General features: G+C 39.1%; 1 protein-coding gene across 1 annotated transcript; it reads right to left on the reverse strand.

Annotated features, from left to right (window-relative positions):
* Nucleotides 1-170: 170 nt before the first annotated feature.
* itga6l (integrin, alpha 6, like) lies at nt 171-23744 on the reverse strand. Its single transcript, XM_053505830.1, has 25 exons — nt 23522-23744; nt 21301-21428; nt 21122-21210; nt 20273-20498; nt 19891-20001; nt 19223-19439; nt 16300-16505; nt 16103-16197; nt 15893-16020; nt 15712-15801; nt 15530-15594; nt 14851-14996; nt 12951-13100; nt 12747-12862; nt 11921-12077; nt 11643-11726; nt 10299-10378; nt 9449-9523; nt 9164-9254; nt 8091-8270; nt 7883-7990; nt 6131-6238; nt 5952-6050; nt 5233-5358; nt 171-292 (listed from the first exon to the last, which is right to left on the reverse strand). The coding sequence occupies exons 1-25, from the start codon at nt 23701-23703 to the stop codon at nt 233-235; spliced, it is 3117 nt and encodes a 1038-aa protein (XP_053361805.1). The 5' UTR covers nt 23704-23744; the 3' UTR covers nt 171-232.
* Between the last annotated feature and the right edge of the window lie 743 nt (nt 23745-24487).

The following is a 24487-nucleotide window of genomic DNA, read 5'->3' on the forward strand; positions in this document are numbered from 1 at the left end:
ACAGCATGTAGAGCTACTGTTTAACAATATAGCATTATATAGCATTCGTGGATCAGGAGCACACACACACACACACACACACACACACACACACACACAGATACACAGTATTGCATAAAGTATTCAACCACAAAATATTTGAATAGCATTCACATTACATATTACATATACACTCCACAAAAGTCCTTCCTTTCAGTTTTCCTCGATGGACGTTTATTTTGTAGTATGGTTTTTACTTGACGGTGTGATATTCTTGATCTTCGGTACACATTGCACAGTCGAGGCATCCCAGCTGAGGAGCACAAAGATACTGGAGTGTTATAAAACAGAAATCTACTGTTAACAATAAACCAGGTAAGATCGCTGGTTATGAATCTTTGTGAAAATTAACAAAAATAAATATCTGTTTATGTCGGTTGCCACAAGAAGGATTTTCATCTTGTAGCAGCTTCTGTACAAACATTTTTGCTCCCTAAAAAATGTACATTTATTAATGTAGAATACAACATTTACAATTATTTAACTGTTTTAGAAATGCATCTAAACTTCTTTTTTTTTGTTGTTGTTGTGGTCCATTTGAAATGGTAACACTAGATACAGAATTACTGTTAGCAGCCTTCTTTCATTTACATAAAAAAAAACTTTTTTGTTGTTTTGTCTTTTTGTCGTATTTAATTGTCATTCTTTAAAAATTGGGTAATTTGGCCTTTATTTCAGGAAACCCGCTTGTGTACCCAGACAATCTCCCTTGTATATATTTATTTAAAAAGTGTTACATTACTGTGCGTGTGACTTCCTTTAATTATATATTTTTAAAAATGCAATTTAAAAAACATTTGCACAAACTACTGCAAAAAACCCAGTAAACCAAACCTCTAAAGCCAGCCAGACACATTGTTGTCTTTATTGCTCATATACAATGTGATAACTGATATTTTAAACTTTAATGAACCCAAACCAACACGACCTATGACCTCTCTGCTCTGGCTTATTATGAACACTCACACTGTACATGTTCTAAAAAACGTTTCGGGTTACTTTGCTGTAACCCTGTTCCCTGAAAAAGCGTGAACGAGATGCTGCGTGAAAAACGCTATGGAAACATCTTTTTGTGTTGCCAGTTGTAAAGCATGTATGTATAAAACACGATAAATCTTGGCATGTATAACCTCGGTCAGGTGACGTCATCTGATGAAGTGCACCTGCAGGTTATAAATAGGAGTGAACCAGAACATTTCTCTGATCAATTTTGTCTGAAAGGACGTCCAGTCACGCAAGCAGTGTGGTATTGGAGCGCAGCATCTTGTTCCCGCTTTTTCAGGGAACACGGTGACAGCAAAGTAACCTGAGACGTTCCCATTCAAAAGCTACACTTGATGCTGCGTAAAAATGCTAGGGAACGAGAATACCAACGCCGCCGCACTGCAAGTGTCTGAACCCCCAAGGTTGTGTAGCGTGTGTGCACAAAGGCCAAGGAAGTCTCAGAGCTAGCCCTGGGAGGCTGACTTGAGGACCCGTGAGCCCGGAGTAGCAAGAACATCCAAACGATAGAATCTCATAAATGTGTGCCAACCTGCCGCATACACACTTGCTGCAGGGGAACACCTCTTGCCAGCGCAATAGATGAGGAAATCCCCCTGGATAAATGAGCCCTGTATCCTAAGTGAAGTGTGACCACGCGCCTTGTATGCTAGGGCAATAGCATCTCCCACCCGATGTGGCAGCGTTTGGCATAAAAAAGGCTGCTCTGACTTACGCCACAGGCAGAGTGCGTACTGAAGACAGTAAGTGAAACCTTTCTGCTCCAGAGCTGTAAAGGCGGAGGGCAGAGGCTTCGGGGAAGACTGGCTGCATGGTCAAGACTGAAAATAGTTTGGGTGAGAATGCAGAATAGCTCTGACTAGCCCAGGGGCAAAGTCTAGGCAGGACGGGAGGCCTGCAGATCTCCAGTTCTCTTGAAAGAAGTAACTATAAGAAAAAAACATCTTAAGAGTCAGAAGCCAGACAGGCGCTGACTCTAGCAGTTTGGAAGGGGTGTCAACCAGACCCCATCAGTCAGAACATGTCAAGCCGAAATAGCGGCTACGTACATTCTAAGGGTACTAGGGCATAAGCCCGAGGACAACTTTTCTTGCAGAACTCCAGCACTGAAACAATTAGGCAGTGGACTGGGTCTACATGTTTCGCCATGCACCACTTCCAAATTCCCTTACCTTGAGGGGCACAAGTTCCTTTAGTGCTTGAAGGTTCTTGGAACTCTTTCTGTGCCCAAAGCAGAATCCGGTGCGCTAGCTTATTTAAACGGCGCGAGCAGAGTCCGCTCCGGCGATTATACACGAGACTACCGTAGTTTTGTCCACCCACACTAGGATATGGTACTGTAGCCTCAACTGCTGGAGGAGGTGTTTTAGGGCCAAAATAAAGCCATTAGTTCGGGGCAATTGATGTGCCATTCGGGAAGATGGCCTCTCCAGCTCCCCTGGGCTGGACGGTCATCTAAGATCGCACTCCAACCCATGAGGGAAGCATCTGTTGTTAGCATCTTGCGACGACAAAAACGCACATAGAGTGGGACCCAAAGTCAGAAACCGGGGTCTGAACCACATAGAAAGGGTACGAAGCCACCTGGCGTGTAACCCGTATTTGCCTCCGGGGACTGGCCCTTGAGTAAATCCCCTGGCTTTTAGCTAAAATGTACATCGCCCTGCGGGACAGGAACTCTTCCTGTGCCCCAAGCAGAATCTGGTGTGCTAGCTTATTTAAGCAGTGCGAGCACAGTCCCCCCTGGCGATTATGTATTAGACTATTGTAGTGGTGTCCACCCGCACTAGGACATGGTAGCCTCAACTGCTAGAGGAGGTGTTTCAGGGCCAAAATTAAGCCATCAGTTCGGGGCAATTGATGTGCCACGCAAGAAGGCCCCCTTGGGCTGGATGGCCATCTAAGACCGCACCCCAGCCTGTGAGGGAAGCGTCTGTCGTTAGCGTCTCACGACGACAAGACGCACGTAGAGTGGGATCCAAAGTCAAAAACCGGGGTTTGAACCACATAGTAAGGGTACGAAGCCCTTGGCGCGTAACCCTTATTTGCCTCCGGGGATTGGCCCTGAGTAAAACCCCCTTGCTTTTAGCCACAACTAAAACAATCTCATGTGCAGAAGGCCCAAAGGTATCACCATGGACGCAGCTGCCATGAGACCTAAAATCTTTGAAAGTGATGAACAGTCACTTTCTGGCCTAGCTTGGTTTCTTTCAGGGTGTTGGAGATGGATTCGACACACGCAGGAGACACCTGTGCCCGCATTGCGATCAAATCCTACGTGACACCCAAATGTGGCGTTGAATCTCAATCCCAATGTCAAAGCGCTAGCTCCTGAGACTGAGCCAGAATCAGCCAGTCGTCTAATGTGCGGGGTGAGCTAGACCAAATGGAAGGACGCGATACTGGTAAGCTTCACCCCTGAACGTGTACAGGGTGTACAGTGTACAGGGTTGGATAGCGGTTAGCCGCGAAGATCTAAAATCGGACGCATTTCCCGAAGGCTTGTTCATATAATTTTGCCTCCCCAACCTAGTGGCGACGTTAATGGCGTCGCGAAACAGGCTGGAGGGCGAGATGGGGGAATCAAGGAGGAATGCACGACCCTTATGCTTGATTACCGTAGGATTTAGCCACAGGTAACTCTCTGCAGAGCACCATCGCTGCTATAAAAACAGCCGATAGCATGGTCATCTGCTTTGTTGCACGAAGAGACAGGTCTGTGACTCGGCGTAATTCCAGGATTGACGTTGAAAAGATCCGCCAATGCTCAAGTCTTTCAGCAGGCCAGGCTGGTAAGCCTGCAAAACCGCCATGGTGTGCAGTAGAGCACCAGCCTGATCAGCTGCCTGAAAGCTTTTCAGGGAGGATGATGTCCCAGGAGAGAGATAGCCACCAGCGTCTCTTTTATCTGGGATATCATTATATAACCGTGCCTTCATATCAACAATATTCAAATAAATCAAAGTTGATCGCACTGAAACACAGGATGAAAAAGGCTATTCCATAAAAGAGTTAACTCGTCATGAAGGTTGGGGGGAGAGAGAGAGAGCGCGCCACTGAGGCCCCTCCCCCCGGGCACCCGACAGAAACCTGTCATCTAACATTTGCGCCGTTGCGCGCTTGAGAAGTGGATGGAAAACTTCCTGATCCAGCGAGGGGGCGAGAGAAAGGGGAAATTCCGTCTTGTGCGCGCCTGCCAGATTACACTGTTTAACCCCAGGAATGTGCCGCAACTCGTGATTCTCTTTAAGAATGCGAGCCGCGCGCGAAGCACTCAAAACAAAGGTGTGGAGATCGCGATCGAAGTGATCTATCACGCGGAGGTACGGATCTAACAACCCCACCATATCGGTGAGTTAATACTTTTAAATTCGCTTGCACACATTACACGCAATTTACAATACGGTCCTGAAGACAAAAAGATCTGAGGAATGTTCAGGTTAACTCTTATTTATAACCTGCAGGTGCGCTTCATCAGATGACGTCACCTGACCGAGGTTTGGCGTGTTTGATACACACATGCTTCACAACCGGCAACACAGAAAGATGTTCCCATAGCGTTTTCACGCAGCATTGAGTGTAGCTTTTGAAAGGGAACATCCAAAGCCTTGGAGTTTCTTTGAAAAAGTTTCTTTTTCAGAATTTTACTTTGTACAGATGTACAAATGAAATGAAATGAGCCCTGCTCATGCTGCAAGACAGCCAACCAAAATTATTATGCTTACACTCCACATCAAACAATAATAAACCCGAATCTTGTGTCTGCCGAGGCTAATGTGAAATCATAGTGTCTTTGTAGAGTACAGTAAATTGTTGATATGTTGTGTTGTACATAATCTGCAACTCACCATTTGTCATCATAATGTAAATCAAATAATCTTTAACAAAAAAGATAACCGCTCGATCCAGGTTATGAATATAAAAACTAAACCTGTGAGCAATCATTAGCTCCACTTTAAGGTAGATACACTCTCTCACTCATCGTCTATTTTGAATGAATTATTTAATTCAGGTATTAACATTTAACCTAGTGTTAATTTTTTTTTGTTGCATGTATTGAAGCTACTTGTTAATTTTAAAGATGACTGCATGCTCGCTTCCTTAACCCCTTTAACCCCACTAGTTTGACTAGTAGCAGGAAAGAGCATGATAGTGATGTGTGTGAGAGAATAACAGCATAAGTATTTTAACCTTGGACAGGAAGTAGATCAGGACGCTGAGTAGCAAGAGTGCGAGCACCACACTGAGCAGAATCACCCAAAAGGGGTCTCGACTGAGAAAAGACGGCTTTTTTTCTGGGAACACTGTTAGTCTGACCTGCGTATAACACACACATGCACAGAGAGAGAGAGAAAGAGGGGGAATTTGTTGCATCAGCTAAATTAATTTTATGCATCACATATTCAACTACCACCACAATACTTTAAACACCTTTTATTTTAAAACATATTTTTTTACACTTACATTTAAAACCCAAAATTTACAATATCAATATTTTTTACTATTATTATTATTATTATTATTTTGTAGGCTTCATGGACAAATTGCTCTTAATCCTCAGATGTCACACTGCTTTAGGCCATTAGTTTAATTTTTATAAGCTTATACAGCATCAAAGTATACGTTTTGTCAAAGTTTTACAAATATCTTCAATATCTCACGACTCAAATATTTACTGAGGGGTTTTTGTTAGTATGTATCTTTTTTTTTAATTACACTGCACTGTAATGAAAACAGAACCATTATGAATGATTTCTTGTCTTTATATGAATGTCCTTGAGTTGGTTTAAAATAAATAAAATTTTAAAAAGCTCCAGATTCAGTATAAACCCTAATTTTGTAGTTGGACAACACCACGGGTTATTAGAGAGCTCATCATGCTAAACCAGATACTGTGTTCAGTTCTTTACCTGAGTTTGAGATTGCTGAAGCCGGATGTTCTTTTGAGATCCGTCAAGACTGAGAGAAGCATTTAGGACAATGTCTAGATAATTCAGAGAACGGTATTCCTGTATAAAAAAAATACATTTACTATTTACACTCCAATAAGTAAAATTGAAAAAATAAGTAAATAAATAAATAATCTGACCTCAACAAAAGTGCTGCTCCACAGTCTTGAGTGCAGGGTAACTGCAGTTCTGTCTGCTGCCTTTAGGGGGCATCTGATCTCCACACACTTTAACTCATCATCACATGTCTGCAGAGAGAGGTACACAGGGTGAGCAGGCTTCTTCTATTGCCAGCAGGCTTACTTTCATTTTATGAATCTATATTTAGAACCCTCTTTCTGTGCTGGGGTAAAAAAAAATTCGCAGGTGTTGAGTAGGGCAGTGGTCGCTCAGTTGGTTAAAGCTGTGGGTTACTGATCGGAAGGTCGGGGGTTCGAGCCCCAGCATCGCCAAGTTGCCACTGTTGAGCCCTTCAGCAAGGCCTGTAACCCTATCTGCTCCAGGGGCGCTGTAAGCTGGCTGACTCTGTGCTCTGACCCCAGTTTCCTAATTGGGATATGCGAAGAAGAAATTTTCTTGTGCTGTAAAGTACATGTGACAAATGATTGAATATTCTTCTTCTGGATCTGTTTTTCAAAATGAAACGTACTATATGGTATTAAGCTGATTTTTTTCTCTTTTAAATCACCATATAAAGTACATACTAAAACTATTTATATAATAAATATATATAAACTGCAGTAGTCCAACTAGGGACCATGGAGGCTACTGGTGAGGAGCAGGGGGAGAACATTCATTACTCCAAGCCCATGGACCCTAAGGCAGAAATCGAACATGGATCCTGGAGTCCACAGTGCTAACCACTAAGTCACCGTGCTGTCAAACTGCTCATTACACAACGATAATTTCATTTTGTAGTTTTACACCATTTTGGTCATTATTTCTTACATTACTGTAATTTCTGGAAAGCTTTGTGGAATGGTGCACCAGAAACCATCTGCTCCTAAACTGCTTATAAAAACCAGTAGTAGACTTTCGGAGGTGTTCAAACCTTGATTAAACCTTTTACCATTCTGGGTGAGGAGGTTGGGGTTGTGGACAACTACAAGTACTTGCGTGTTCACCTGAACAGCAGATTGGACTTTAGGACCAACACCGACGCTGTGTGTAAGAAGGGCTTTAGCAGACTTTATTTTCTGAGGAAGCTCAGGTCTTTCAAAGTAGTGCTAGGGTCGGCTGAGGGAGCAGGATCAGTGCCAGGGATGTAGGCAAGATAAATAAAATCATCCGCAAGGCTAAACAAATAATCAGACACAAACTGGACAACAGGTGAGGGACAATGGATCACTGAACAAACTCCTGTCAATCATGGAAAATCCATCCCGTCCACTACATGATCCCATACAGAGGCAGTGGAGTTCATTCTCTAACAGACTGATCCAGCTTCGCTGTCAGAAAGAACGGTTCAGGAAATCATTCCTACCATTCGCCATCGAACAGTACAACCACTCTCCTCTATGTAACAGAAGACTATATATACATATCACACTATGCGCTGTCCCTGTACGCACATGACATTTTGCACAATTTATCTGTTTTCCCTTTTTTTTTGGAATTGCCAGTTTGCACTTACTACTGTTTGTGTAACCTGCTGCTGGTGTAACACAATAATTTTCCTCACAGGATCAATATAATCTATCTATTTATCTATCTATACTAACATATGAACAAAATGGCATCCATCAACATTTCTATGCAGACAGCACAACAGAAAAGTTGAAGTGTTTTTTCATTTCCTCTGTTGCCAAGGGTGTGTGAACTGCCATAGGGCTTTACAGCACAAGCTCTAACCCATCTGCTGTGTTTTAATAATGTAAAATGTGTGGCTTTACCAGATATTTGTAATGTCGTTTGCTTCCAAATAAAGACAGGAGTCCTTCAGTGCTGAGAGCTGAAACCTTCGCTTCACCTTCTGCTTGCCGTTTTTCTCTGAACCTCACCTGCACAGAGCCAGTAAACTCATACTCCAATCACCAAGAAGCTAAACAAGCATAACAGATGAGGCTGGATGTATAATAACATTACTAAAGTGTCAGTGACCTCCTGAGTACGTTTGAGAGGGTTGATTTCCGAAGCTGGGCTGCAGGGAATGCTCTGGTTGTTCGGTCCGGTGATCTCCAGCAGGTACAGGAGCCCCTTGCCTTCTTTATTCTCCTTCGGCCACTGGATGTTAAGGGTCGCGGAGGCGAAGGACTTCAGAGGTCGACCCATGTTACTGATCTGAATTCACACAAATACGCAAATACATACTGTAGACTGTTTAACTATTGTTAATTAAAATACATCAGAAAGACAAGTGTTGATTCATCCATCCATCCATCTATCCATCCATCTATCCATTCGATCTTTAGTTACTGTTTTGTCCTGGACGGAAAGTCTATGTCTGGCAAAAAGGTTGGTTTGAAAAGGTTGCTATAGCCTCAGATACATTAGACTATTTACTTGTGTGTGTTCTGTAGTCATTTGATGAAAAAATGTGATTTTCATTTCTGTGAAAATAACTTATCAACAAACCATGGAGGTGTGAGACAGCATGGGAGAAAATGAAAGTAAATGTAATTAATAACTTAATAACTTTTTTACATTACAGGAAATCACAACCCAACATGGTAATATTTATGCAGCTATTAGCTGGTGTGACTGAATTGAACAGGGTTCATTCTAACTGCAAAAAGAAGCTTGAAAAAGATTGTCAACTGGTTATTTCAATGATTTAAATAATTAATCTACAAGGAACGTTCAAGGCGTTTACACAAGACTCCAAGCACAGTATGGCTTAGCCGCAGTAAAACTTTGAAACGGTGCAAAGATTTTAAAGAAGGCTCTACGTCTGTGAATGGCGATTCCGATCAAAGTGGCTCGGAGCCCACTGCAGTTGTTTTGGTGAACATTCAGCGAGTGAAACCCTTGATCTTAAAAGTTGATGGAAAAACTTGTCACCAATTTGCGGAAGAGATGCACGTGTCAGTGGGAACTGTACACACAATCTTTCACCAACACGACTTGCACATTACAGAAATAATGGAAGTTATTTGAACCAATAAATAAATCCCTAGCTACAAATATTTATAAATTACCTAAAGTAAGGGATTTTAAAAGCTCTATGGACATACTGTAAACTCGTACTGCACAGGTTCTCCGATCTCCTCATTCGATTTGTTCTTCCCTGTTTCTGGATAGTACAGCTGAGAAGGTTTCGCCAGGCTGCAGAAACAAAACAGAGTATAACATACGGGAAGAGGTGTGTAATCCTGTGGAGGCATGTTTACACAGGGAGAGGCAGGAGGTTAGTGACACAAGAGCACGCTGTTTTGCATAAGCCTTATGCAGAAAATCAATACAACTACGCAGAATAAATTTTGAGGATTTTACTAGCTATAATGGACAGTTTGACTCACCCAAACACTTGCAGATACAGCTCAAAGAAAACCTGTGCCTCTGCAACAATTTCTGAAATATTTTGCACACTGATCCTATAACAAAGAAGATAATAATAATAATAATACACAAACTTGTGCTTATGCATGAATATAGTGATGATTTCAATTAATATTTACTGAGCAAGAATTGATCTAAAGCATAATGCCCAGAATGCTACACATGCTTGTGTATTTTTTTATAAATATAAAAACCAAAACAATAATCCATAATGCAAAACAAAATTTATCCAGAAGCCCTCAAGTCATCTGTAGAACGTCTTTTAATCAGCTGCCTTTACATGCATGTAAACTTGAGTAACATCCAATTCTTAATCCATAGGGTTTAATATGATGTTGGCCCCACCACCTTTGCAGCTATAACAGCTTCAACTCTTCTGTAAAGGCTTTCCACAAGGTTTAGGAGTGGGTTTATAATAATTTTTGACCATTCTCACAGAAGCACATTTGTGAGGTCTTTGCTCTAATTCATCTTAAAGATGTTCTATCAGGCTGACAGTCAAGTTCTTCCACACCAAAGTCACTCATCCATGTCTTTATGGATCTGCACTGGTGTGCAGTCATGTTGGAACAGGAAGGGGCCGTCCCCAAACTGTCCCCACAAAGTTGGGAGCATGAAATTGTCTTGGTACGCTTGGTACGCTGAAGCATTAAGAGTTCCTTATATTGGAACTAAGGGGCACACACCCAACTACTAAAAAACAACCCCACGCCAGTGCCAACATGTCTGCACAAAGCAAGGTTCATAAAGAAAATAATTTGCCTTTTTAAAGCCTCTTTTAAATGTAATAACATAGACATCACTTCTTACGTCTGGAGGTTCAGGGTCACGTTGACGTCCGTTATGCTTGGGGTCAGACGATCCGTGTTTAGCAAGAGATAAAATGTTACCTAGGAAAAAAATAATCTTAAATAAGCAAAATAAGAGGAAGAAAATAAACATACAGTGGGGCAAAAAAATTTTTTTGTCAGCCACCAATTGTGCAAGTTCTCTCACTTAAAAAGATGTGAGAGGCCTGTAATTTTTATCTTAGATATACCTAAACTATGAGAGACAAAATAAGAAAATCTCATTGTAGGATTTTTAATGAATTTATTTGCAAATTATGGTGGAAAATAAGTATTTGGTCAATAACAACATCTCATTCATCTCAATACTTTGTTATATACACTTTGTTGGCAGTGACAGATCACAAGGTTCTTCATGAGGCTTTCACACACTGTTGCTGGTATTTTGGCCCATTCCTCCATGCAGATTTCCTCTAAAGCAGTGATGTTTTGGGGCTGTTGCTGGGCAACACAGACTTTCAATTCCCTCCAAAGATTTTCTATGGCGTTGAGATCTAGAGACTGGCTAGGGCACTCGAGGACCTTATAATGCTTCTTACATAGCAGCTCCTTCGTTGCCTGGGCAGTGTGTTTGGGATCATTGTCATGCTAAAGGACCCAGCCACGTTTCATCTTCAATCCCCTTGCTGATGGAAGAGGGTATTTACTCAAAATTTTACGATACATGGCCCCATTTATTCTTTACTTTACATGGATCAGTCATCCTAGTCCCTTCGCAGAAAAACAACTCCAAAGCATGATGTTTCCACCACCATGCTTCACATGAGGTGTTCTTTGGATGCAACTCAGCATTCTTTCTCCTTTTAACACGCTTCCACAGTTGAATTCTTCACACTAAGTTGCTTACCTCTTGCAGAGTTAGTCTTCCCAGTCTGGTGCAGGTCTACATTTTTGTTTCTGGTGTCTTTTGACAGCTCTTTGGTCTTGGCCATAGTGGAGTTTAGAGTGTGACTGTTTGAGGTTGTGGACAGGTGTCTTTAATACTAATAACAGATGCCATTAATACAGGTAACGAGTGGAGGACAGAGGAGCCTTTTAAAGAAGAAGTTACAGGTCTGTGAGAGCCAGAAATCTTGCTTGTTTGTAGGTGACTAAATACTTATTTTACAGAGGAATTTACCAATTAATTCATTAATAATCCTACAATGTGATTCTCTGTTTTTTATTATTATTATTTTGTCTCTATGTACCTATAATGAAAATTACAGGCCTCTCTCATCTTTTTAAGTGGGAGAACTTGCACAACTGGTGGCTGAATAAATACTTTTTTGCCTTACATATATAACCCCAGCACCATTTTGTTTACCTCTGCATTTCTTTTCAAGGGATTTCCTATATTACATTCCGCTCTCGTTTTACTCTCTTCTATATCACACTGCACGTTCACTGTCTGAAGAAAACAGACAGAAATTTATACATTTGTTAAAGTGGAATGTTTTCGAATTCTAATTTTAATTTAATTCCAAATTTAATACTCTATTTCCTATATTAGTCTATAATTTAACATCTCCAAAAAGTATTATTTTTTTAATTACTTCGAATCACTTTTATTTGCATTGAGCTCCGTTTTATTCTGAGACTTACGCTATCTTGTTTGAGGATGAACGATGATAAAGGAAGAGATTCTGGAAAGTTTGCGATCAGTTGAGCGAGATGAGCGTCATCTCCATCGTGATTTGTTATAGTGAGCTCCAGGGCTGTGTTCTCAGCACCGGGGAAGATTACTGCCACTCCATCCTGTCTGTAATATACAAAATAACTTAATTTAAACACAGATAAAAGCAATGTATGCTGAAGATGTCTCTGTATATTTTAAGTAAAAGTAAAAGTGTGAATGGATTAATGTTTCAAATTAATAAGTCCCTTGTGAAAACATAATTTTCATAGTAAAATTTAAAACCTTTATTCCTAAAATTATACTTGTTATTACACTGTTATCTGGTGACCAACAGCTGCAAGTTAAAACAGTAAGCAGGTTTTATGTCAGATAAATTAAATGACATTTATTATCAGTTATACACCAGTAAACTGTTGACAGGATTATGAGTATCCAAGGCTCACCCATGCATGGCAGAACCAACTACCAGCAAAAAGGTAAAGGGACACACAGGAATCCAAACTTTCCAGATCCAAATGCAGCGAGCACCCATGAAATGAATCGGACGAACAAGTCCAATGGAGGCCCTGTGGAGCCATGCCCCAAGGGGTCAGAGCTGCTCTTTGCCACAACGCAGCTAATGGTTTTAAGGTTAATGGCTGATCAGTGTAGGTTTACAAGTCAAAATGTTCTTGTTATAATAGAAATTTTACTTGGCGAAAGGAGAAACTTGTTTGAGAAAATTTGTTTTATTGTATATAAATGAAGGTGTAGTCCGGAAAATAGAAAATTGCCACAGAACAGTGAGCTCACTTGGCCAGTGGTGAACACGAGTCCCGATGTTGGTCTCTGGTGCAGAAGCTGTACTGCAGCTGCAGGTTACTCTGACAGATATTATCTCTCCCACAGCCAGGGTTCAAAAACATGAACTGAAAATGTAAAAAAGGTCCATTAAAAAAAAAAAAAAACATAAAACGTCTTATCAAAATCAAATGATCAGCTGCTTAACACACACACTTTAGCTGTGCTTTCTTGAGGCTGGAGATCATTGAGCGATGGTTGAAGAGCAGGTAGAGAACTGCGGCTCAGTTTCTGAGGAGGACTGTACTGCGGCAGAGACACCGACACGCTAACAGGGATTTCTGTAAGCTTGTTCTCTGTATTGGACTAAAACAACATGCAATTAATGTTTTACATTACAGAAAACATTTTTTTTTTTTTGTAACCTACTGAGTTTTTTTCGCATTATTTCAATATGCTTTGGACTCATCTTAAAATTGGTTTCAGAGTTTTTTCCCACAAATCTATACAAGCTGCGATTTGCTTTGAGAGTGACAAGAATGGACAGGATAATAAATGTGTGTATTAGAGAGACAGTGCAAGTAGGATCTCAAGACAAAAGCCCAAGAGTATTATAGATGTGGTGAGGATGGACATGCAGATGTGGTAGACAGAGTTAGATGGCGACAAATGGTCTGCTGTAGAGACCCCTAACGAGAGCTGCTTGAAAGAAAAGGGAAAAAGAAAAAGAATATTAAAAAAATTTGACACAAAATTTAATATCTAATTTACAAATATTCATATCTTCACTTAATATTAGTTTAAAGCACTGTTGGCAGCAACAATCATCTCAAATATTGGACTAGGAATGATCCAATAAGCTTAGCATACATTTTCTGGATGTTTCTCCCATTCTTCTTTTAAGAATCATTCAAGCTCGGCCAATTATTTATATTGGGTTTAGGTCTGCACTCTACTTTGGGATTTTCAGAAGGTTTTTTCAGAAGCTAATCCGTTTTTGTTTGGTGATATACTTTAGGTGTTGTCTTGCTAAAATGTAAACCTTTGCCCAAGCCTGGCATTTTGGACACTCTGGAAGGTTTTTTCTCAGGATTGCTCTACATTTTTTTGAATCCATGTTTCCCTTTAGCCTGAGAGGTCTACCAGTCCCTGTCACATGAAAACGCCCCCACCGTATGATGCTCCCTTCACCTTATTTAAAATGGAACTCTGGATCTCTGCCCAATGAGGTTTTATAACCTTTTTGTCCAAAGCCATTTATCTCCATTTACTCAGTTTAACTGAGTGGCCAGATCCAGGAAGGCTGTTTGGTGATTGCAGACTTTTTTAAATTTGAGAATAATGGAGACTACCATAATCTTGGACAATTAGAATGCTGCAAAAACGTTCTTGTGCCCTGACTCAATCCATTCTCTCTCTTATATTGTGAGTAGTGTCATGGGGGGCTTGGAGCCTATCTCAGAAGACTTAGGGCAGGAGGTGGGGTACACCCTAGATGGGGTGCCAATCCATCGCTGGGTATACACACTCACACACTACAGGCAATTTTGAGAATGCCAGTCAGCCTAATCTGCATGTCTTTGGACTGTGGGAGGAAACTGGAAAACCCAGAGGAAACCCACCAAGCACAGAAAGAACATGCAAACTTGTGCACACAGGTAGGAATAGACCTAGACCCTGGGGGTGGAAGGCAACAGTGCTAACCACTGAGCCCCTGTGCCACTTAGCAGTAGTGTATCTTGTGTCATATGTTTGTTATCTTTTATAATGCGTAATTAGACTGATAGACGTAGGATCTACTATAACTTGACAAAAGATCTGATTATTTTAATGGAAAATTTTTAATGGTCTTAAATCTGTTCTGTATGCACTGTATTGACACAATCAGTACTGTAGGTTTACTGACTCAGAAATCGATAACACCATAAACACAACAGATAGCATGCATCTAACATGTACAGAGCCTACATTATAGGCTTTACCTTTATAGGTTTACCAAACATTCAGCGCTGTAAAGTTGTCCATGTTTTTCATTGCTCGTCAAACCATAGTTTGATTTAACTGTGCATGCAAACGTACTGAGTAAAACAAAAAGGCTATGCAGGACTTTCAGTACCCGGAGTCGGAGGTGACTTTGCACACATTGTTTTTGACCTTGCGCCGGCAGCACAATGTTTCCTTTGTGATTACTCTGGAAGACTAAGCGGGACTTATGGCCGTCTTGAACCCAATGTTTATCAGCGTTCAGCTTGTAGACCATCTCTAAAGGATGACAGAAATAAAACTACAGTATAAACCTTATAAATCAAGTTAATGAGTGTTGACTTTGTCATATAAATATTATAGATATACCTCCAGACATCCATGGGAAGTCAACTTTTATACAGAAATATGGCATGTTTATCAGTCATTACATAAAGCTTAGAATTTCCTTTATATAACAAAAGTTCTCATGCATTCTTGTTACCCTGATCAGAGGCAAGGTATCCACTGGGCATGAGCCAGGAATAGACCCTGGATGGGATGCCAATCTGTCACGTGTTACCATGGCACCCTACTTTCACATGCTCATCTTGGGTAGCTAATCCACCTACTGTAGTGTTTCTGTATGTTTCAGAGGTGGGAAGAAACCAGAGAACCCAGAGAAAACCCCAGGAGACACACTAACACTTTGACCTTTTATAGAATGAAATCTAACTTGTTTTACTTGATGGATGACTGGAAATCATTAATGCTAAATTGATCTAAAGTGTTTGACAGGGTGATGTTTCATAATCAAATAGTATTTCACTCACGCAGTCTGGGGCTATATGTCTCTGGATAGGTCGTGTAGGAGAAACAGGATTCAGCTGTTATAATGCTAAAACAGTTACATGTAGAGATTTAGTAAAAACAACATACAAAAAAATCCCAAAGTCTAAAATGAAGATGAAAAATTACAGTGCAAAAAGTTTTATGTATTTTTTTTTTTCCTCACCAGTGACCTTTCTGGCAGTCCTGATCTTGAAAGTTCATCTCTGTAGGCGTTATTGTCAAAGATTTCTCAATGCTAATCACTGGTTTAGCTCTTTAAATAGAAAATGTATTATTACAAATTATTTGGTTTTAATAAAGAAGTTAAATAGTGGAATGAAAACTGACTGAGAATCAAGTGTTACCTGTAGATAAGTACACTGTCAGAAAGTGAGCCCACAGCCAGGTCTGGGTAGCCGTTCCCATCTATATCCATGTTTCCAGTTAGAGAATAGCCGAACAGCTTGATTTTATGGCCTTTAGCCTGTAAAACCTATATAAAGAAACCATTACAAATGAAAGTTTCTCACCAGTTACACAGTTTAATTCAGTCTGACTCAACAGTTTTCGCCTACTTGGTTGACTTTTTGTGAAAAAGGTCCAGTTCTGCCGAGGTAAATGTACGCTGCTCCATCACCATCATTATCATAAGGGGCTCCAACTGCAAAATCTATTAAAGATAAACAAAATAAATAAATAAACAAAAACAATGACCAAATATGTTTGGTATAATAACATATGTCTTAGACTATGTGCATTTGCTGATGCAAACCATTGTATCCGTCCTGATTGATGTCCCCAATGTGTTCCACAGCTATTCCAAACATGGAGTCTTTGTTGCCAGTGAGAATGTCTGGCTGTAACCGGTCCCAGTCTTGCCCGTCCCGACGGTTTATGTAGATGTAAACAGCGCCTCCTGTTCCTGCGTCCATGTCCGTCGGGCTGTACTGAGGAGCACCAACTACAAGATCGTCCCATCTGGCAAAACCAAGCAGTAGAAATTTGTTTAGTTTTTTATAAAAACATCTCAGATTTCGCTTATTCAGTAATATAACCAAAACCAAATTAAAAAAACATACTGCTTTATGTACACTACCCTTCACAAGTTTGGACACACCTTCTGATTCCATAGTCTTTCCTGATTTATTTCTACACTGTAAAACAACTGAAAGCATCCAAAATATACAGTAGAATAATGTCTTTTGAATGGTTGATACGCTCTGGAAAGCTTCATAATGGCTCTAATATGAGGTGATGTTTGTGTAAAAAATAAAATAGTACATTTTACTGTAAAAAATTGGCTGCTGTGGTTGCCAGAAGTTTACTGTAAAAAATACGGTAGCAATGTTTTTGGTTGTACAGAATTGCATTTATTATACTGTATATTTTACAGATTTTAATAGTTTTTTACAATTTATAACTGCCTAATTAACATGTTTATGTTGTTATAAAAACAGTTTATTCCCGTCAAATTCCAGGGTTTACATTGTAACAAATATAGATCATAACCATGTTTTTTACAGCTCAGAACTGTCTAATTTAAAGATTTATGTCGTAATAATAATGGTTTATTTCCATCTTTTTTATAGCTCAGAACTCACTCACTCATTGTCTATACAACTTTATTCTGTAAATTGCGGGGAGGGGATACCTGGAGGAAACACGCCAAGAACAGGGAGAACATACAGTACAAACTTCATGCACACAGAGACGGGAATCAATCCTGGAGGTGGAAAGCGACAGTGCTAACCACATCACTACCATGCTTGCTACACAATTACTATCGTTGTTGGACTATTTTTTTATTATGAATAACCACAGTAAATTCATTCAGCAATTCTGTGAAAGCATCATTTTATCACACTAGCTGGGAGCTAAAAGAGATAGAAGTTACATTGCTAAGCATTCGGATTTTACTGTTAAGAAACTATAACGGTTACTTTTATACTAATTGATGAATACAAACCTAAAGCAAATGATCAAAACCCATCAAAATTTATCCAAGACTTGGACATCAGCCTGGTCCCATGTATTTTTTAATAAAGATAGCAAAACAATATTTAAATTCTCAACATCAAATATACAAATGTCAGACTTTTATTACAAAAGGACTTTTATTACGACTTTACACAAAAAAAATATTTTATCACACACATGTTAAAATTGTTTATGTCCTCTGTCCTGCATTGTGGTTTTTAAGGGCACATTGCACTGGCGTGTTAAATATGTTCATGTATTTTGTAATGGGTTTGGCACAAGAAGGGCAACAACAAAGACGGACGAGGTCTTACGGAGGTAATTTTACTTAGGGAAGGAAAGGGTTAAAGGAGGGAGGAAGGGAAAAAGGAAAGGAAAGGTGTGCACAGGCAGGTCTGGTAAATTTCTGGCAACCACAGCTGCCAGTTTTTACTGTAAAATATTACGATTTATTTATAAACCGTAGAAAAAAATATTAAAATTCGTAAAATATACAGTATAATGAGTGCAATCTTGTACAACCAATAATGTTGCTACTGTATTTTTCATGGTAAATTTCTGGCAACCACAGATGCCAGTTTTTTACCGTAAAATTTAGTAACAAATACCTTTTCTGAGAGTTTTCTTTTTATAAATAGAGTATATCATAAATTTTACTGCAATAAACCATATTTTCATATGTTTTTAACTGTTAGTTTTAACTTAAAAATTTAAGGTCTTAAATTTTTACTGTAAATTCTACGGTTATCCCAAGTTTTGTAAAATACGGTTTGATTCTGCAGCATTTATATGGTATTTTTTCTGTAAAAATTACGAACATTTGTTACAGTGAACTTCTCTGCAGCAGAGAAAAAGCAAGTTTTGGTCTTGCTTTTCTTGCAAAGGTCTTCATGAGAGTTTTATCATGGAGCTGAAAATGGTTTTGCAAAATGTACTCGACAGTACTGTTCCTACAAGACCTGTTCTAGAACAGCTGACCTTTATGTCTTAAAATAAATGTGTTATTTCTTAGTTTTCAAAAAAAAATCCAGTATTGTTCTAGAATGTAGAAAATAAATCCAAACTTTTGACTGGTACGGTATTTACAGAGCAATCACCTAGATTTTCACAGTATTCATGACTTAAATATAAGGATAGATGAGTTGTACAACCTGAAAGCAGTCGATTCAATGAAAACACAACTTAGGCATGTTTGGTTAAATGTGTGTGATGGCAAAAGGATTAAGTGGCCTTTTTTAAAAGGAGCCTATGATTCACTGTAGGATTTAATATTGCTCAGTTATTTTATAGACCTGCCCAGGTCTCCTCTTGAATATTTACCTCTAACACAATTTATCAATTTTATTTACCATCAACATACTTTTAACAGCAAAAATATGTTTCAGATATTTTAAGTTTTATCGAAATTTTATTTGGTACATGCATGCACTTATTATTTGCTATTAGTCAGTTAGTCTTTATAAATTTAATGAAATATCAGTATTAAAAAAAGACTTGCTTGCATGCTGTATATGTACAGTACAGTATGTGAATGCTCACGTATTTACTAATGGGTCTGTTTAAAATATTATTGTTGGGTCTGTTCAGGTTTCATTATTGCCACAAAAACCAAAGAATGGCTTGAGCCAACATTTGCTGTTATTAAAGTAAATAAGTCAGAGCTAGGCATGTAAGAACAAGCCTTCAGTATGATGGGTCTCTAACTCTAGACGTCTTACCCGTCTGCATTAAGGTCAATTACAGCCAGTGAGTAGCCAAAAGAGGACGCCAATCCCGGGCCATGGAGAATATGAACTACGCGCAAACTCCTCTGATCTTCCACAGCTTCAGGCTTTAAGATAAGAATTTCTCCACTGAGATTGGAGCGTGGTGCTCCTGCCACTATAACCTGCTCTCCTTTCTTTATCAGATTTGTTCCTGAGTCCAGAGCAAAACCTGGAAGAGTACAAGTCAAAAAAGGACAATATTTATCTTTGTTTTGATATTTGTCTCAATGTTTATCGGACTAGGATCATGATACATTAGATGAGATATGTTTAATGAGATGACGTTATAATGGGACACTGATTCATAATTGCAACTTAAAGTGCAAAATTTTTATTACACAAAGTTACACATACTCACAATCAGGTTACACACATGCTTACTGTAATAAAATTTTATGGGCTTCAAGTTTAGATTATGCAGTGAATAGAAAATGCAGACATCATATCTTATAAAAAAAATATAATAATTTACTGAAATTGATCTGAAAATTTATTTTAAACGTCAAGACTGCGTAAGCAAATAGATTACTTTAACACATTAAGTGTGATTTATGGACCTAAGACTTTTGCCCAGGACAGAATACTCTGCAGGAAATAAATAAAAGCATTGACTGTCTCACCTAAATAACTGCTGAGGGTCAAAGGGATGTTCCCTTCACTGAACAGATTCTCTTCTCCAGTTTCGTAGGAATCTAGAAGAAAGTCTTCAATAGGCTCCATGCGGACAGTACCTTTAAATAGTCAGGAAGGGTTTTATTTTTGCAATAAGGAAGACCACAAGCTATTAAAATTGTCCCAAATTGATGTGAAATTAGGAAGAATGTAACTGCTCAATACTCGCATTAAAAATTCTTACAATAATAATAGTAATGATAATATAATAATAATAATAATAATAATAATATAATAATAATAATAATTATTATTATTATTATTATTATTATAACAATGTCCTTATTTGGCAAAAATATTAAAATGTTTAAAATCCAAAGTGTAGAGTACCTTTCCAGTCGTAAGCACCTGGCCCTGAGAACACTATATACTTCTTGTCTTTGGTGAAAGCTGCAGAGACGCCCTGCTGACAGTAACCGAACTGGTCCTTAGCTATGGGTCGGTTTCTGCAGAACGTCCTCGTGTCTTCAACAGCCAAGTTCTGTTCCAAAATGAAGCACCTGCCCAGTACCAGCCGATTGTTATGTATCCACTGCTGGTAGCGGTGAGCACAAACCTAGGTGGATGGATTCCATAAAATTCCATTTTAAATTAAGATCAAGTTAATGGATTCTGTTTCTTATTTATTATTGGATGTTTTCTTTACTGGGTCCCAGACTTTCTCTTTAATTTTAGAGCAACGCAGTTTTACAGACCCAATATACAGTATTACAGTATATCTTAATTTACTTAATAAATAGTTTGAATACTGAGAATGGGATATAATTAAAAACGTTTCGTTTTTTATTTAAAGACATTTTGCTGCTACTAATTGTAATCCAATTTATTATTATTATTTTTTGGTTGCTCCTTTCAAGAAGTCGCCACAGTAGACCATTCGATCCGCATATGCTGTAACTTGGCACACGTTTTTCATCAGATGCACTTTCTGACACATCCCTTCCATTTCATTTAGATTGGACCAAAACTGCATGCAGTGACTGGGGTTTGTCCACTGGCTATGAATCGAACACAGGATTTCCACATGGCAGGCAAAACACCTACAACTGAGCCACCAATGCCTGAAGTCTATATATTTATATAAAGTCTATAGAAACTTTTATGTTAAAAATGAATTTAATAATTCAAATACAGCATTAACAGTTGTACTGATTACTGTGATACTTGTTATGAACTCACCACCACTTTTCCTCCTGGCCCCTGGCTTTTCACATAAACACCCATCCACTGGTTTTCCCGGTGATCAAATCCCTGTCCTGGCCTTGCATCTGTCAATCCATCATGACACATAGTAAGAATGGACTAAATCGGACTATTTGTTAATTTCATCATAAATGTTCACAGAGAATAACACAAACCTTCAGTATCTATGGAGATCCGTTCACAGTCATCCTGCTGTGTTGTGAACTTACAGCGATAGAGACCTCCAGTTATGTTGGCTTTCTGACTCGGTAAGGCTTTCGCATGTGGAGCACCGATGAGTAAGCTGAGATCAGAAATGGTGCGTTATTGCTTGGACGATGATCTATTGATGTTAAAAAATGAAAGGCAACAAATATTTAATCTGTTTAATTGGAACCCTGGTTTGTTCTTCTCCCCATGTGTCTCTTCAGGCAGGTAGTTAAACAATTGCATGCAGCTGAGAACCAAAGAAAATGGTTCTAAATCTCTCACTGACTCATTTACTTGCTCATCATCTATACCGCTTTAATCTGTATTCAGGTTTGCGAGGGGACTCGCAGGGTTTCAGGAGTCTATCTCAGGGCATGAGGCAGGGTACACACTGGACAGTGTGCCAATCCATCCCAGGGCACACACACACCCACACACACACACAGACACACACACGCTCATTTACACACACCGTGTAATTTGGAAATGCCAATTAGCCTAATCTGCATGTCTTTGTGCTGTGAGAGGAAACTGGAGTACAGAGATGAAATCCACCAAGCACAGGGAGAACATAAAAACTTCATGCACACAGACCCCAAGGTAGCAATCTAACATGGAACCTGGAGGTGCAAAGTGACAGTGCTAACCAATAAATCACCGTGCCGCCAGTCTGACCCCATCAAGAGTGAAATTCCAGTAAGAAAGTGGTTCACCTAAGAATCAACCCGACTGCAGGAAGTAAAACAAGAATGCAGTATATTTTGGGATGCAGGTTTTTTTTTTTTTTTGAAGACATGTGATGCTAAACTAACTCTACGGACTGAGCTGTAGTTCTGCAGAAATGCTCAATGTGTTCTAAATATGTGGGCAAATAAATCAGATAAAAAAAAACAAACAAACACAAAAGTCTTTAATTGTTGGGATTACAAAATTGTGAATGATAAAGTTGTATGAATATATTTTCAGCACCATGTAGCTCTTAGCCAATATTACCTTTTTTAGCGTGAAATCAGACCAAATAGCGAACAAAAAAAATGGATTTGCAAAGAAAAGACGACTGACAATTTTTGACTTTCATGTGTTTGTTATGACTGTAAAATTTCAATCTAGAGGATAATTACTAAATAGAAATTAAAGAATGCTAGATCGTACAAAACAAATTCAAGTCAAACTGGGAATTGTGATGAAATTTTGGATGAATAAAGTCATAAAACCAATTGACATTCACAAAGCACAGGGATGAGGATCACAAAAATATTAAACGGCCCCAACATTTTCAAGAAGGCCCATACTTCCGTGAATGACGATCCCTGCTTAGTTTTTTTTAGAATGACTTTACCCAGAACTCACCTGGTTTCCAAATCACAAAAATTACACAAAAGATATAAAACTACCCCCTCCGTTTCTCCAGCAGGGTAAACAAGAGCACTGTAGTGGACAAGGTGCAAACTTTCCATCATCACCTACATTTACACTTTCAGTTTTCAGTGGCATGTTAAAGTATCCTCCCATTAATCACCTGTGTGCAATTAGTATCACATGATCTGTCACATGATGTCATTACACTGTAAATACACCTGGTCAATAAATGTTTTGTATAAATCAAATTGTACAAACAATATTTAATATTCAACTATTTATTTTGATTTCATGTTGTAATGCAACAAACCAGGCCACCAAGGGGCTGAATACTTTTGTGATTTTTGAAAATTGGTTCGAATTGAATGCCCCCGTGGGTTTGCCTATTTCACCTGCAAAGTTTTTTAAACCCGATTTCCTTTTGTGGATTTGAAAGTAGTGATAGAAAAAAGTAAAAAAAAATCACAAATATATTTTGTAAATATATCAGAAGGTTTGTTGGTGTATAAATGGTGTTTTTTCAACATTAATATTTTCTTACACACACATGACTGGACTATTTTTAATATGTTCGATCATAAGAACATGATTTATTCAGAAAAGAAAAATGTGCAGCTGATTAATATATGCACTACATTTTCCAATTTATTATCTCTATTTATCAAGTGATGTTTAAGAACATCTGAAACACACATGATGAAGTCGTAACATGTCATAAATGATTACAATTCAAAGACGTAACCTCAGAGGTTTGCTTACAATAATCTATAATTATATTTAATCTCCCATCAGGGGGTTACTATTAACTCCTCCGATAAATGAACTCACAGTTGCTGATCTGTGGGTTTGAGTTGTTGGTGCATTTCGAGTGAATATCCGAACAGACTCTCCGCATCTCCGTTTTTCCTCAGAACGTTGGTATTATCCAGGTTAAAAGCAGATGCATGGTGCGGACCCAGGCTACTGAGGAAGCACAGGCTAATGATCAGTGTTATTCTTGACGTCTCCATGGTTCTCCTGCTTTGCTAAAGTTCCTCTAGACCGCTTTGCTTTTCCCTGTAGCTTAAAGCGTGTTGGCAGTAACAGATGACGTGACTGCTGACTAGCTGACAGGAGAGGTGTGGTGTGGTGTGCTTGGGCGTTGCAGCTCACTGGGTGTGTACAGACCATGAACAATTGTATCTTAGGATAAAGTAGGTGAATGTTGAACAGCTGCATGTGGACATTATGCATTGATATGCTTACTTTGTTTGATTTAGAGCTATGTTGAGACGTCTGAAGTCTGAAACAAAGGATGTGTATCATTATTTGAATACCTGACTGGCCTGAAATGTGAATGCAAGGGCTTGTAATTAATGTACTGTTCTTTTTCAGGATGGGCATTGGTGGCTCAGTGGTAGGTTTCTCGCCTGCCAGGTGAAAGGCCTGGGTTCTATTCCCACCCAATTCCCAAACCCCAGCCACTGGATCCAGTGCCTGTCCCAAGCCCGGATAAAATGGGGGGGTTTTATCCAGGAAGGGCATCGAACCCAGGCCTGTGCAGACAGGATGGGATCTGCTGTCAGTCTAACAACAACAGTTGTTTTCCAGGAAACACATGCCTGAATTAGATTCAATTTCGTCCATTCACCCTTTATGTGCAAATCTGTGGGTTTTTAATGCTGAATGGGTTCCTTAAGAACATAGATCCCAATAAAATAAGCTTTTCAACAGGGATTATAAAAGGAATAATCCCGAACAGTACGTTAGTTTGTGGTATGAGCAGGCTGCTGGGCATGCATTATGGTGTATTTT

Source organism: Clarias gariepinus, chromosome 10 (assembly GCF_024256425.1).
Source record: "Clarias gariepinus isolate MV-2021 ecotype Netherlands chromosome 10, CGAR_prim_01v2, whole genome shotgun sequence".
Lineage (NCBI taxonomy): Eukaryota > Metazoa > Chordata > Actinopteri > Siluriformes > Clariidae > Clarias > Clarias gariepinus.